Genomic DNA, 16,441 nt, shown 5'->3' on the forward strand with positions numbered 1-16,441 from the left:
GCTCTGGGTGATCGTATTTCAGGACCTGCCTTAAAAAGAAACTCTTCTCAGCTGTTCTCTCTGCACAAGACTGACACAAGCCCTCAAACTATAGATTTCCATTACTACAAGCCGTGTCAACACCGTGTTTCAGTTTAGTACTGACCACTTTTTTTTTAGATAGCATTGCATATTACCAGCTATACATACAAAGGCATCCATAATTTATTGAGCATTCATTTGCAGCTAGCTCCACGAGTTAATCCATCAAACACAAAAGCTTTTTCAGCCCTTTAATGGAGCTCTTTACTATCTCGCTTTGCTGTGTTCTGCTGACTTATGTTCTCGTGAATAAATAAAACAGGAAATAAACAACATATTCACAATAAAGTGTTCAAAAATGCGTCGGTGGTATTTCCTCTCTCTACGTTGAACTAATTATTGCTTCGGATGGTCTTTGTGGTGTCACGTTATAAACTGCTGATCTGATCGCAACAGATGAAAGAACTGCATTTTTTTTTACTTTGTATACAAAGTGCAAAGAGACACCTGGGTTTTGGAGGACTGACAAATAATAAGCTTGTTTTGTGTATGTGATTTGACAGTATATTATAATGCAGCATGGATTCCAATGAATAATTCAGTGTGTGTGTGTATAATCAGAATAGATATTCATTTCAAAGAGCTGCACAGTCGTTACTGTGACTGTGTGAGGCTTTTTCATTTGTTTGCCGTACAGGAAACATTTTTAACTCGTCAGGTTCTGGGTGTAGGTTCTGTAGTGAACTGTGGTGAGTTAGATTTCAGAAAATCCCTGGCTTGCGAATTGACTGTTTTATTTTCTGAGATGCCTTCACCCTCCCAATTCTCTTTCACCCCCCTGCAAACAGAAGATGCCCTCATTATGCTTCCTCCCACAAGCAGCAGAGCTGTGGGATGGGTGAATCAGCTTTACACAACAGCTCTTCTACTACAGCGATGGTGCCCATCTACCAACACGCTCCCTCCATGTCTGGACCACAGCTATTTTAGTCTCTTTGAGATCTTCAGATCTCACAGCTATCCTTGACTACTTTAAACAAGCAGCTCAGAAACAAATTTATACCACATCACTCTCGCTGTACATGCTGTACTGTACGCCCTCGAGCTCCCAGCACCCAGTGTAACCTGCAGGCTCCCTCAGGGATCTATTCTAGGCCTTGGCTAATTCCCCACAGAGGCTTTTCAGTTTGTGTACAGTCAGACAGCCACACTGGAGGCCGCGTAGTCAACTCTTGTCCAATGAAAACTCAAGAAAGAGACTCAGATGTCAGATCTTGTCACAATTCATTTGTTTGGAGCAAAAAGACTTTGTACACTGTTACAGGCTGGTAGGCCTTCCAAATGTGAAACACCACCAGTGTTTAACTAGTTGTACTTTGTCTCTTTTAAAGATTATCATCAAAGGTTATGTTTACATATTACATATATAATATTTCATTAATGAAAAAGATATCAATGTGCCACAATACATGCAACAACTAGTTAAATTCAAGGTTAGAAATCTGATTGTAATTGGATTAATCAATGCATGAGGACTGTGCTTTCTGGCTGCACGGCATGTGGTCGCAATGTAATGGTACATGATTATGTACCATTTACGTATTTCCTTTATGCTGGCAATGTTTTCATTGCAGCATAAGTTTAGATTTTTTTTTATTAAACATGTGACCCTTGTCTTCCTTCATCGGTGTCAGTCAGGCCCTCTGGAGAGAAATGTTGCCCACCCTTTGTACAAAGTAACGACTGTTTAAGCTCTTAAAATCCAGGCTCAGATTTGCCTGTGGAAGCCATCCAAACAGGATGTGACACAGAGCTCCTCATTAATTAGACCTCCCTTAAAAACAGAATCAAACACTGCCAGCAGTTTAAGACTTTACACGTCTGAGGAACGAAATAGTTTCAGTAGATAATTTCTTTTTGGACGATCACGTTCCAGATACCAAAGAAATTTTATCTTTAACTTCCACTTGGTAAAAACTTTGCTGGCCATTCTTTTGTTGCTAAAAATGAGCATATAATTAAAGTTGAACAAGTCATAACATAATTTATATTTTAATCTGAAGACTCACTAGTATAAGATCAATATTGTGAAATGGTTTTAAAATTAAATTGTTAAATTCTAATGCAACTTTACTTATATTTATCTTTGTCAAACAAAAAGAACTTTGATAAATACATTTCCCAGTTCTATCAGAGGCACTTATGTCCACTAATAACAGATCGTTAGAAAGTTATTTTTTAAGGACGAGTCCCAGCTTTTAGAGGCGAATAGAGATCAAACAGCAACATATATTTGAGGAGGTTGTGGGGGGGGGGGAGCTTCGGCAGTTGTCATCAGATAGTAAAAAAAATGGCCACGCTGTACATGAGTAATATGGCTAAATGAATGAGTGGTTGTGCAGCAGGAAAAAGCTAATCAGCTATTGGAAGTGCAGAATCTTATCAGAGTTAAGATAAAAGCAGTTAAAGTAAGCCTATTATGCTTTTCCTGGTGGATGCTTGTACTAAGCAAGTGAATGTGAAAGTAATCTCCGTGGGTTCAGACCTCAAACTGCTCTGAAGAGATCCACCTGTCTACTCATCGTTCCATTATGGTGGGCAGTCCACTGGCAGCTTGGACTGCCGTCCACTGCAGAGAGAATCTATTGTCAGATAGGGGCAGTGTCTAAAATTTGTGGTACAAAGACAGTTAAAGGCACTGAAAAGTGTCCACCACAGCCACTGTTGCTACTTTCATTGCTGTTATTTTATTTAAAAAAAAAAAAAAAATCTTTTTTGCGCTTCTCCCTTTCCAGGTGAATTCACTTCCTGGTCAACTAATCAACCAATCAGCATTCAAATGATGCCCAACATCATCCACATAAGTCACTGTGCAGCTGGGATTTTGCACAACTGCACAGATCACGTGTCCAGTGGTTGAAAATCTCACAGGTGGGCTCCCTGTAAGCAAATAGCCTCTGGGAATGGACACAAATGCTGTACTTTAAGGTTATGGCTACAAACACATAAGCCCCACCCACCTGCTAGTCAAACCTTCTATTTGCAAGAAACAGTCAATCATAAGCTACTCTACTAAATCATAAGACTCAATCAGCTTAAATGATAATACAGAATTACGACTCAGCAATACTGCAGCAGTACCTTACTCTACACCACTGAGGTCATAATATGCCAAACACTTTTTCACTGACAGGATCTACCAGCAAAAGTTCTAAAAGTTCTCAAAGATCATTCTACGGAGGATTTCAAGATGTTGGTGTCATATGAGGACTCAACTCATGATAAAATACTTAAAATACCTGCAATGCTTGTCACGTTGGTTTGGGTTTGAAGGGTGCTGTTGTTTGCTGTCAGATATCACGTAGACCACAAGAGACATAAAGGCGTTTGTTCTCAGCACCAGTGAGTAAATGAGGCCCGGTGGGAGGTTGAGACTGTTGTGTCACTTTTGGCTCGGAGCGATCGCAGTCTCAAACTCAGACACGGTTAATGTGTGCCAGTCAAACATCGTCTACGTCATCCTAACACCAGGATGTCTGCTGGGAGTGCAGGAATGGCACTCTGAGAATCTCGCTCCGTGCAATCGGGGGGCTTTTCATCACTCCATGAGACAGTTAGATGTTCCCAGTAGGTTTCCAACGTGTGCTAGATGTGTTTTACAAACTATCCATTTAATAGTTTCATCCTCTGTATCCTCCCACGCTGTAGCAAACAAGCCGTTCATTAAATGATTTATTCGTTGTGCTGTCAAAAATCTCGTACTATTACATTATGAAAGAAAAGCTGTTAAATAGCTGCTTTTGTGGAGCGGAGAAATAACCATGCTTTAAGTCATTTAAGTGTCTTTGGTGAATGTGTAGACACATTAAGGCCTAAAAACATAATGGATCATCCCAACATACATCTCCAATACATCAATACAGCAACAAGCACAACAAAGAGCCAGAAATGTATTAAATCACACAATGTGTTTTATATACGTTGTGTAAATAAAACACAACAGAGCACAACAACATCGACATATTATGAAAGTGATCTGAGCATACAGCAGAAATAGGGTATTAGTGACTTCCCACCAGATTTAGGTTTAAGTTTAACTGCCTTTTGATGCTGGCCAGGCAGCATAAAATTATTTTTTCACAGTAATGTGCAGTTGCAGCTGAAAACAAACGGTGAAGGCAGAAAACAAAGTTTTATACATGTGATCGCTTCATCGTGCTGGGATCACAAATGAAAAATAAAATCTGTAGGAATTTATAAAAGCAGGAAGTAAAATCCAGGCAGGAATCATGAGAAAGGGATCTATCAAAATAAAACGGGAAGCAAAATAAGACATAAACTCAAACAAGAAGAGAGCGAAACACAAGGGATCACAGAAGCATACAGCACATGGACAGGACGGAGGGAAGCAAAGGCAGGGAGACAACAATGACAACACAAAGACCACGACCACAGTGCATGAAGCTACGTCTCAACCCACTCACACGTTTTCATAAAACCACTGGTGCAGCATTCATTTGCCTCGAATGGTAATGCCCAGCAATGGAGGCAACATGCTGGCATCGCTGACTGGCAGACACACACACTCAGGTCCCAAACAATAAAACCGCCAAGTCTGAAGTGGATCTGATGAATGGTTTTTGGAAGAACAGACAGACACACAGACAGAGATTCATGCTCTATTAGCAAGATTAAAAAAGATGAATTACACAGTGTCTTCTGTTGGTTCTGCAGTTAACTATGAGCCATTTATAATGAAAAGAAATTTAAAGAGCTCTTCACACACCGTGAAACTCAGTAATTAAAACATTTATGAGACCTTAAAGTAAAAAAACAAAACAAAAAAACCCAAACTTGGGTGATCTTGGTCTTTTCAATGCTTAAAACTGACTGAATGAGTCAAAAAGTTCCTCTCATTTAATTTAACCTAGAATTACGCTCCCAAAAAGCCCTTGAAGTTCTATTTTTATTCAAAGCGTCCAGTTAGAGTGGCAAAAACCGCCTTTATATTCCACTGAACGCAGCACAGTGTGAAACGCTGCTTGCTCTATAAAGAGAACTACCTTAGTATTTGCTGCTGAGTTCTTCTTACCTTCTGAGTGACCTGAGGTTTTTTACGATGTTTTATAGCTGACTTATTAACTAAGTCCTTCAATATAAATCTGGGAGAACATCTGTTTTGTAAGGGTAACACTTCCTTCAGGCAGAAGGTGGATAATGTTAAAGTGTCAAAAAGGATGGGAGTTTTAGGACATGATGAATTCATTTTCCAGCTGACTCATGCGGAGGATACCGAACAAATGTGTGACTGCACTGGTCGGAGGACCCGCTGTGCACGCGCAGGTGCTTTTCTGCAAAGTGTAAGAGCTCTTCACATGAAGGAGTGATAGCTCTAAAGGTTGTTCCTGGAGTGCACTTGTGTGCAGTGTGACGCCGCGGGGAGGAGGCTATATTAAAAATAACGACAGAACTGAAGTGGACACAGAGTAATCTTAATTTTCCTCTAAAAATAGAGGAAAGTCAGAAAAATATTAATAATCTCATCTCCTAGACAACAAGCTCTGCAGCTCGCCCACACAGTCTATAACGGGCCAAAGCCTCGTGTGACTCTGGCTGTTTGAAAGCTGCCAGCACCTTTCTGCTCTCCACTCCTTCTCAGAGGGAAAGACGGCAAGTTCTCCTTTTGTCTTTGTAGGTCACCAAATTCTTTTATCATGATTTTTAAATCAGAATTTGACACATTAAAAATGCCTACCATTTTCCACATATAAAAAACAGGGAACAAAAACTACAAAAAAAATAAAATAATTAAGAACAAAGCAGATGTTATGACTGACACAGCTGTACCTGTTCAGATGATCTCCATCCCATAATTACAGATTACAGGTGGCTAGCTCATTCATTGCTGGGAAATAAACCCTCCATCTCTCTTTCTCGTGTCACCCAGTGTGGTTTGAGGACTGCACCATTCACACCTCCGCTGTTCCATCTGTGCCACAGAATTAGCATTATAACGGGTGGATGAGCTTACATTAATCGACTCCATAAGCATCCAGCTATTCCTAAAAGTTAAGACAGAAAAGAGCTTGAGCCAGCCGTGTGTCTACAACCTGCCTGTGTCGGAGTGTAAGACACTGCGGCAGGAGAAACTAATTGCTAGCCATTGTTTTAGGTCCTCTGAGCATCACTTATTGGTCTATGCACTCTTTTTTTATAATCCTAGTTAAAGTGGAACTATATTGCCCATTTCCAGCTCTGTTTTTCTATTCTTGGACTCTACTAGAGTAGTTTTGTATGCCTTTTTTTCTTATACTGTACCTCAGTGCAGCCCCTCAGTTCATCATCTGTCTGAAACAAGCTTAACGTCTGAGCTTTTGCCTCACAAATATTAATTGTACAATCATCACACCACGTACCATTTTCAGAAACGATATTGGAGGCATAATATTTGCCTGAGTCTCCAGACTCTTTCATGCTGACACATGTGCTCAATTTGAATGTGCTCTTATCTGCGAAGACAACAAGTACTGGTGGTGGACCTGCGAGTTCTGGAGTTCTCTGGTTAATGCCAGTTGACCTGCACTGTGCTGGTCTGTGAGCACATGTCCCACTAAAGAACTCTGGGGTCTCATGCCACCCTCACGGAGTCTGCTTCTGACAGTTTGGTAGGAAAGATGCACATGAGTAGCCGGCTGGAGGTCATTCTGAAGTGATCTCTTGTTCCTCTCATAAAGAAGCAGATACTGGGCCTGCTGCTGGGTTGATGCCCTTCTACGACCTGTTTAGCTCTCCTTATATAATAGCGTTTCTCCTGGTATCTCCTTCATACTCTTTAGAATGCTGGGAGACACAGCAAACCTTCTTGTGTTGGCACATATGGATGCCCTCCTGAAGGAGCTGGAAAACTTGTGCAACTTGAATACGGTCCAGGTACCATTTCATCACATTAGCAAAGAACAATAACCAAAAAGATAAACTAGAGAAAATCAGTCAGCAAAGATAAGCAGAGAGGGTTTTGTTTTTCGAGTGGGGTGGCCTTGTTGTCACTTCTCCAGTACACCTATTGTCACTATGGTTTGGACCAAAACAGATTAAATGGACTCACAAAACTTTGTTTTCTAACTGGACAGATTCATATCCCTGAACTTTCATGGACTTTGTGTTATGCTGCAATGAGTGTTCCCTAAATTTTTTCAGCAGTACTGTTTCTAATGCTTAGATGGATGACATGAGCGATCACCAAAAGCAATTACCTGTTCCTTGATCATTTTCTTTCCAAAACGGCAGCAATCCAACTGTGCTGGCTTTGCCCAAAAGGCATTGATCTGTTGATTATCACAGCAGGGTGCGATAGGTGCTACTAGACTGCAGATAATTCACAGAGACACGAGTTTCCGGTTTCTCGGTACAATTTATAGGGAAAGAGAGCCCTGCCATTAACAGCACCTTGGTGAAACACATGAAGACAGACGTGCACTGCATTGCAGGTTTAATCTCTCGGTTTTCACACTCTTCTTCTCTTAGAGTACGATTCTAAGCGCAGCACTGCCGATGGTCTCTGATTTACTAAATGCAGTCTCTGATCCTGTAAGCAGATTAAGAGCTGCTCCAAATAACACAGCAAACACACCTTTAAAGTAACCAATTAGCAACACTAGCAGTCACATAAATAGCCTAAAGTAAAAGCTTCTTTCATTGTGGTTTGGTAATGCTCAGTAGGGATTCACACAGGGTGTTCCTTCAGCAAAGCGGTATAATAGATGACTGACAGTTTTCCTCTTCACTCAGAAAAAAATAGAAGCCCTTCATGATCTGAGCAGGCTCTGGACACGCCACTCGCCGGGCTGCCATTAGTGTTTGCTTCATGTTTCAAGCTGGAGTGACACGGCAGCTGTTATGGAAATGTCAAATTTCCATCACCAACCACTCACGATAATAATGCATTTCAGACAGTGAGGCATTTAGCTGAAGCATTAGTTGACAAGCTTCAAGGATTTTGAATGCTTTTGAGTCACTTCATCATCTTAACAGGTTCCCCTACATTACTGATTGGTCGGAAATGCATTGTTTTGGCTCAGCTGACACTAAGAAGATATTTTTCAGCCTTGAATCACTTGTAAAATATAGCATGGGCTTTGTGTGGCTATATTTAACACCTAAGTTTATTAAATTGCTCAGAGAACATCTCAAAAGGCTTTAGAAATGAGGTTAGAGCTGTTTAGAGGCTGACAGAGACGCAAAAGAGGCAACAGAAGACAAGAAGCGAGTAAAACTAAAGCTGCTACAGGTGCAGGAAAACAGTGGAAATCAGGCTGTACGTTTGAACATGATGTCCTGCTCATCAATTTATAAGATAATGATTCCAAAAGTTTGTTATACTTTAAATTTACCCTGTAATAACTGCATGTAACATTAAGTTGCCTCTCAGTCTGTTTACAACCTGCCCGTGTCAGGCTATAGGACACTGCAGCAGGAGAAACCTACTGCTGCTCAATGTATCTGCTCCTCTGAGTGTTGCTTAATTGTATATGGCACTTTTTTTGTAATATTTATTAAGAAGGAATTTTTTTTGCTCATTTCCAGTTTCACATTTTTATTCTTAGCCTGCACCAGAGTAGCTTTGCATGATTTACATTTCAAAATCATCCTTCTTTTTACTATACTAGAGTACTACTATGCATAACTGATTACCTTTAAAAGTTTTTAACGAAGGCCTTTTCACTGCATTGATGTATGTTTTTCTCTGCATAAATGCTTAACTTGGCCTTGAGTTTGTTAATGGTCATGCGATGGCAGTATTTCTTCTTCAAGCGGAACGGCAAAAATTCAATTGTACGTTTTTTAAAAATAGCAGCTGACTGATATTGAGCACTGCAAGCCCCCATCCCAAAAATTCCATAACCTTTAGAAAGTGCTGCCGTGATTCCTTTTTAAAAGGAGCTTTGTGGTCTTTTTACGTTTCTGATTTAATTTTTTTATTTTCTGGGCATTTTGTGTCTCTTTGCAATTGTTTGATATTACTTTAATCCCTTTGCAATCTTTTAGGCAGGTTCTCTAACCCATTGGGCTGCTGGTCCATCCATCCATCCATCCATCCATCTTCCTAACAAGTTATCAGGTGGTGGAACCAGAGCCTATCTCAGCTTACATTGGGTGAGAAGCTGGATATACTCTGGACATTGTGTCAGTCGATCACAGGGCTAACGCAGACACAACGATGATCATTTACACTCACATCCATATTTTTGGCCATACAAACTCTACCAAAAAAGGTCCCAACTGATGATCAGGTTCAAACTTAACCTTCTCGCTGTTAGGCGACATGGCTGCTTCTTCAGCAATCCATTCTTTGCTATTAAACATAATGACTGGCAGCGAATAAGACCAATCAAATTGTGTCAAAAAACACAGCATTAAAGAAGAGCTTCAGTTCACGTCTAGATTTCCAAATTTCCAGCAACTAACATGCTGTATATTTGAATCCAGCAGTGTGATGAACTGCAATGCTGTGTCTATATTTCAAGGGCATCAGTGATTCACTCTATCCAATCACAAGAGTCAAGAAGTGAAGTGTGAACCCTGTACAAGTCTCACCCTTAATGGCTGCCATCTAGCAATGTAGCATAAAACGAGGGAGCGACAAAAAGCAGGAGAAGAATGCATCTTCGGTAACCAGAATTATGCCAGTGCTAACTAGGTAGACAGCCAGTAGTGGCACATAACTTGCATCATAGTGTTGATTAGTGTTTTTGCATGCATGGTGAGAGCTACGGCATGTTGCAAACAGTCACACAATGCAGATGATAGCACAACAGCTGCAGTCAAATGTGTCAAATGTCATTGAATGAATGACATGTACTTGATTTAGGACCGTGTTCCTGTGGGTTCAATGATGCACGTTCCTTTGAGAATTTGCGGATATTTTTGTCTGTCTCACAACTCAAAGACGTGAGTGTTTCTTTAATGCCTCGTGGAGACAGTGTCCCATCATTTTTTATCACAAGCAGAACATTTTTAACACGAGTGCCACTGGGACTGTTTCTTTTCTAGAGGTTTCCAGTTCCTCCAGCCTGAGGAGGAGATAACTCTGAACCCATCTGCATGCCTACAGCTACTAACACAGACAGTCTGATATGAAGAAGCTAAATGCTTTCATGCAGGATGGTCCGGGCAGACATAAACTCTCAAGTTAAAAGCAGGCGTGGTCTCTAATGCGGATATTATGTTTGGCCCATTAAGTGCTAAAATTCAGTTAACAGATCATAGATTTTCAGAGCTAATGACACTGAAAAATGATGTGTTTGTCTCTTTTTCTGTGCAACCAAAGGCTTACATCTAAGCAGCCAAACGCTGCGCTTATGTCCACAATAACTGGTGCATACATTATTAGGTTGGTGTATTATTCATCTGCAGTATAGAACACTGACACTGCTTAACAAAGCACAGTATTTCTCCTGTGTATAAAACTGATTATTATATTTGAGGAGTTTTCAAAACAGATAAATTTAAGCTAACCACTAGTACACCATTAAAAATATGTTGCATGAGCCATTAGCAGCTCCTGCTTGCAGTTTTTTCCCGCTGGTATACAGGCAGCCATGACTGGATTATAATGGAGTCTGAGAAACAGGATGATTCTCAGGCAAGTTGCAGCTTCGTGGACATTTATTTAAAGTGAACAATGATGACAGGGATTTAGAGATTGCATTGCATAAGAAGTGTCTGCACTGTGTCTGTCTTCGCCACTCTTGATTTTCAATGAAAATCCAAATCCAACACTAAGAAAGTCCAAGTTTTATCCCTGGTAAAAATCTAACAATGCACTGTGTGTGAGTGTAAAACAGCCTCGCTCTGCATTTTCTTGATGAAACCACTCTATTTAACGCAACAAACTGAAACTAACTCACTTCCACAATAAAAATGTCTCACTCTGCTGCTGTGTGGAGATGCATTAAAATGCACCACGGATACATTTCATCACACAGACTTGTCAGGACAGCATGTCAAGGGCTTTTTCCTCTCTGTAGCATGTGATCAGACATCGAGCCCTGTCAGCAGTTTAGAGCCCTGATAGATGGCGTAAAGGTGATAAACTGTACTCAACACATGCACACAGACACGGGCGCACACTTGCAACCAAGTAGCTTCACTATATTTGCATCATTGTTTAAAAGGAGAAGACACAGTAACAGAACTTACTGACCTTACTCTAACAGGACCACTAAGGCATCACTGCTACACGCACACAGCCAGTGACCCAGGATGTGCAACCACACAGCACAACTAGCTATAATCTAATTCAGCAGATGAACTGCACATTCTATGCAATACAGTTGCAACAACAGGCAACACGTTTTTGCTTTATAAAGGGCTGGTAATTAGCTGCTTTGATAATGCAATACTGGAGAGAGACGTCTAGCATGGTGGGGATGGTGGAGAGAAAGAACTTCATATTAACAGGAAGGCAACCATATATACAAGCAGAGAAGGACATTTTTATGGGACAAATTAAACCACCTTCACATAAACTTATACGTGATCTATATTTGTAAACCTATATGCAATAAAAAGCAAAAACAAACAAACAAACAAAACAAATCTCTCCCCCATGGTTAAAACTTTAAACCTTCAGAATGAGACATGGGCTACTTTTCATTGGTTAAGAAAATGAAGTCAAACACAGCCACAAATGGCTCAGATCTTAAGGAGGATTTGTGTGCTATACTTACCATGTTGACTTCTGACACCATGTCTATACTTGCCACGTCTATACTCATGCCAACAGCAACCGGTGGACCTTAAAATAGAGCAAAATAAAGTTAACTACGGATGAGCAATTCAGTCACATAAAACAGCAAAGAAACAGTGATAGTTATACCTCCAAAGTCTGGCCGAAGACGGATATCATATCCTTTGAGCAGTTTATCCACTGTCTCTTTGACGAAAGACATGTTCCCCGGTTCGTTGACGCTGAAAAAAGAGAATAAACCCCCCGGTGAGTCTTCCTGAAAGCGGACGCCAGGACTTTTAACCCCGCAGACACACTCACCTCTGGGCGCAGCACATCACGGCCACGACCAGCGGCACAGAGAGGGCGTCCAACAGACCTGTTCCCTGGCTGCCCCACATCCCTCGGGTGCTGTCTGGGTGCACAGCTGCAGTCAAGCGACCGACAAATGACTAAATGAAGAGTGAGCCGCGGTGCTCACACACACCCCCTAAACCAGGTGAGACGCCCTCCACATTGTCAGCCTGTGCGGCTTCAGGAGGCGCAGACTTCACTGCCAGATGTGCTGCTCGCTGGCTGTGACACAGCAGCGGTGCCGGAAAGCCTCACACAGCTTGCTGCTGCTACCCAGCATCCCCATCCTCTAGCCTTTCACCAGTTAGCACAAACTACAAAGTGCCCAATGCTATAGAAATGTATAGAAATACCGCAGAAATCCACAGGTCCGCATTGTTAAAGCACACTGCATGCTTCAGCCTGGCAGAGCTGCTTGGAAAATGACTCTTCATGTCAGTACGCGCGAGTGTCATGGGGATGATTTCAGGGCACGTGACTGTCTGTTTTAACAGTAGCAGCTTGTTTGAGTGGTTCTATTGACAGAGGAGACTGGGGCGGCCCAGCTGCGCTCAGACGCAGTGGCGTGCTGAAGGGTGTGCTGAGGTCGGGGGACCCCTGCCCATTTCTTTAACTGAATAATCTCACAGTTTTTTTCCCCCTTTGAATGCGGGGTTGTTGGGGGGGGTTTTCTCCCCCTTTTTTAGACTAGTCTGTTAGTCAGATTGTTCTCTCCTTTTTAATCAAAGTATTAATGAATGCCAGAAATAACTATGACGCTGCCCTGGTGGAATGCAGTGTCACAGCATGGTGAGACATTCATAACCAGGTAAAAAAATAAGCACATGTTTGTTGATGCTAAATGTTACTTATCAACACAGCAGATAGCTATGCATGTTTTATGCTTTTCCTGACACAACCGAAAAGGAGCCTTGAATGTCTGGCTGGACTTGAACTAGAAACCTTTCACTTCTCAAACAAATCCATAAATCACCACACAACAGAGCAACTGCTTGCTAGCACCTTATGTTGATTTATTGGTCCAATTCTAGGTGTGATAACTCTCAACATGGGTGTTGCTTTCCAAGCTGCTTCCTTTGCCTGGGTAGCAACAGTTCAGTTCAGCACCACAAGTACTTTTCACCCTAACATAGGCTACGTCCACACTAGCCTGGATAGATTTGAAAACGGCGTTTTCGTCTGAAAACGCTCCGCGACCACACTATCATTTTCATTCGTTTTCACAGAGTTGTGCATTCACATTGAAAACGCTTATGTTCCAGTACTGCGCATGCGTGAAACGCAAGACGGTTTGACCTGCCTCATTTCTGTCTGCCATTTATTTACTCTCCGGCTCTTTGAAACGTTGCAACAAAATGTCAAGGAAAAGCACCGAGTTTTTTAAATGGACTAACGATGAGGTGGAGTTGTTGCTGCGAGTAACACGAAAGTACAAAGTTGCAAAAGCGAGTGAGAATTAAAGAATTTGAAGAAAAGCTATCTGGAGCATGTACAGACTGATATTAATCTTTAATAGGGCTGTCAAAATAGAGAACAAACAAAACCACTGCTGTGTAATGCCCTCCGCTATCTTAGTTTAATTGGTCAATTCACTGCATCACATGACTAAAATGTGTCATCATTTTCAAAAAGTCTCAGTTTTTGCTGTCCACACTGCAACGCAAAAGCACCGTTTTCAAATGTATGCGTTTTCGAGAGCGTTTTAAAAACGCTGCATTTTCCTTGAGTGAAAACGCCGTCTCAGTATGGACGGGAGGCTAAAACGGAGAGAAAACGATGCGTTTTCGTTTGAAAACACATTAGTCTGGACGTAGCCATAGGATCATGTGTCATCTGCTTGCTACTGTTTATGGAGTTTTCTTCACCAAGATCGATGTACATGCTACAGTTTCACTTGCTAACCTGGAAAATTGTAGCTAATAACTATCTGATTAGCAGAAGGTGCATTTCCATTTTTATGCAGATTTTTAACAACACAGTTTCATTTTCTTTTTGAATAGAAATGTGAAAAAAATTGGACTTGGTGAAGATTATGAAGGTTTGAAAAGGTTGAAGAGTTTGGATTGAAATAATTCAAGTCATCATTACTGGTGCGGCCTCATCTTCTGCAATGGTTTAAAAGCACCTGAGTGGAGAATGACCACCAGCTGCTTACAACAATAAACTGATAATACTCAGTCCCTCAGTATTTTGTGCTTTACCTGCTATGATAAGCTTGCTTTTTTATTGCAGCTACTACATGCTAATGCTAATGTTGTACTGTGCATTAGCACTTACTGATACTCCAAAACGATCACTTTTGAACACAGTGCTTGTTGCTAAGTTTAAGTAGTGGAGTGTGCAGGTCTAATTGTCTTACATATATTTGTAGGTTTTCCAGATTTGGTTACAGAGTAAAAGCAGGTTGGAGATCTAAAAGTTCAATGCTAATTTTAGAAGATCTGACTCAGCCTTACTTGTTAATGAAAACAATGTTCGCACCCCCACGAGTGCCAATCAGTTTAAGTTGTTCTAGTGAAGATTTCATGAAAATGCTCACTGAGCTCTTTTTTCCCCTCTCTGCTCCAGTGTTTGCCGTAGAGGAAGAAGTTCAATACTGCTGCAGGGAATGAGATTGTGCTTTAGTTGGACGCCTACCAAAAGATTTCTCCTATTTATTCAAGAGAGCCGCTCTGGTTTTCTGCCACTTTTCAGAATGAACACTCTGCAACTTTTTCTAATAAAGTTTCCCTTTTGTTGCAGCCCTCAAGAAAGCAGTGTTTAGGGATTGATTCTTACCTTGTATCATAGATGGCATACAGCTTTTTGTTTCCATCAACAGCATTCCTGCAAACACAGAAAAGAAAAGATTACTTTTACGGTGACTTTTACGGACTCGTTCCATGTCCCTACAGGAGATTTGTTCCCGATCCAGTTTTATTGCACATTTTTAGAAACACGCAAGTACCAGTTGTTGCTGCAGTATCACAAGCCAATCTTTCTACTTGTACTTGTGTTGTGGAATTTAAAATAACCGAGTCATTTGGAAGTGAGTTGACCCTAACTCTTTGAAATAAATGCAGATTCCTGTCGTAGAGGGTTCTCTGTGCCTCCTTGAGAAGCACAGAGTGACATGTTGTCTCTTCAAGTAGTCTGAACCACTAACCACCAAACCGGGACTCAGTTTTTAAAATGTCCCACTTAGGTCAGGACCACAATAATCTCAGAGAAATGGAGAAAGCATCAGTCCAAACTAAATGGCTCATTTTTAACCACTGCCTCCTCCATGTAAGTAAGCACACTGAAAAGCAATAAAGCACATGAATCAAGCCATTAATACAAAACACTAGTGAGAGGCACAACCGACTAAAGCATAAATACACAAAATCCCACATTAAAGAAATGACTTCTGAATCAGTAACCAGTACCAGAACGTACCATTCAAATGGTTTTCAGTCAGTGTAATGCTTCTGAATCTCATAACACAAGGCTGAGGCCAACACCATCGTTTTCCAGGTTTCTGCATGATTACTTTGATTTCTCTACACTCAGGGTATCTACAGCTGTTGGAAATTCATGCAAACCATTCTCAAGCAATATTGTTTGACAAGACAAATCAAAAACAATTGTTCAGTTCATAATTCACAGTATTATCCCGTACAGTGATAAACTGTATATAAAAGATGGATGCAGCCCCTGTGACGCCACCCCCTGGTTAGTAAGGTCCTTTTAAGAAGCCTTCAGGTGAGCATGTTGACTGTCACCATGATGTGATGACTGTGAAACTGTGCCATACTGCATGGATTTCAATCCATTTGTACTAGTTTTTATATTAGATTATCTCTACTTTCTGTTTCACTCATTTGCGTCTTTAACTTGTTTCATTTATTTACTTGAATCTGATTTTTAGTATATGGGGCACAGAAACTGACACTAAATGTATATTTTAGCTTCTGTGCATACAAAATAAACTAGACTTCTTAATGAGGCTATTTAACTGAGTTTAAATTTTTTTAAGTAGACAACTTATCTAAAAGGGTCCTCCCTAAAGGAGAGTTAGCTTGATTGCTCTTTTTCACTCTAACTGGGGCCATAATTTACAAAGTGGAAATCTTATTGTAATTAATAAAATATGGAAATGGTGACTGAGAACATAAACTCATCGGGAAAGTCTTTACTTGGGTCAGATTTTGATAGCAGTAGGCTCTTTTTTCACAAAGACTTCTATAGACGAACCAAAAAGAGTCGCCCTCTGCTGTCCTTTTGAAACATGGGGCTTCAGCTTTACTGTTCAGACTCGGAAAAAAACACACTATAAAAACACAGAAAAGGTTTATCTTACACTGCGAATTTTTGATA

At 40.8% G+C, this 16,441-nt stretch overlaps 1 protein-coding gene across 4 annotated transcripts in view; it reads right to left on the reverse strand.

Moving 5' to 3' along the window:
* gabrb3 (gamma-aminobutyric acid type A receptor subunit beta3) overlaps nucleotides 1-16,441 on the reverse strand; it is a 46,929-nt gene that overhangs the window by 13,860 nt on the left and 16,628 nt on the right. For 2 of the 4 annotated variants that reach the window (XM_084922294.1, XM_084922292.1), the window contains exons 2-4: nucleotides 14,882-14,929; nucleotides 11,900-11,991; nucleotides 11,751-11,818 (exon numbers count right to left, since the gene is read on the reverse strand). In XM_084922294.1, the coding sequence (XP_084778420.1) occupies nucleotides 11,751-11,818; nucleotides 11,900-11,991; nucleotides 14,882-14,929 (208 nt within the window). Of the gene's footprint in view, nucleotides 1-11,750; nucleotides 11,819-11,899; nucleotides 11,992-12,070; nucleotides 12,723-14,881; nucleotides 14,930-16,441 lie in introns of those variants that run through there. The other 2 variants (XM_084922293.1, XM_084922295.1) reach the window with 2 other exon arrangements.

Source organism: Perissodus microlepis, chromosome 23 (assembly GCF_051167445.1).
Source record: "Perissodus microlepis isolate ML-2025 ecotype Zambia chromosome 23, ASM5116744v1, whole genome shotgun sequence".
NCBI lineage: Eukaryota > Metazoa > Chordata > Actinopteri > Cichliformes > Cichlidae > Perissodus > Perissodus microlepis.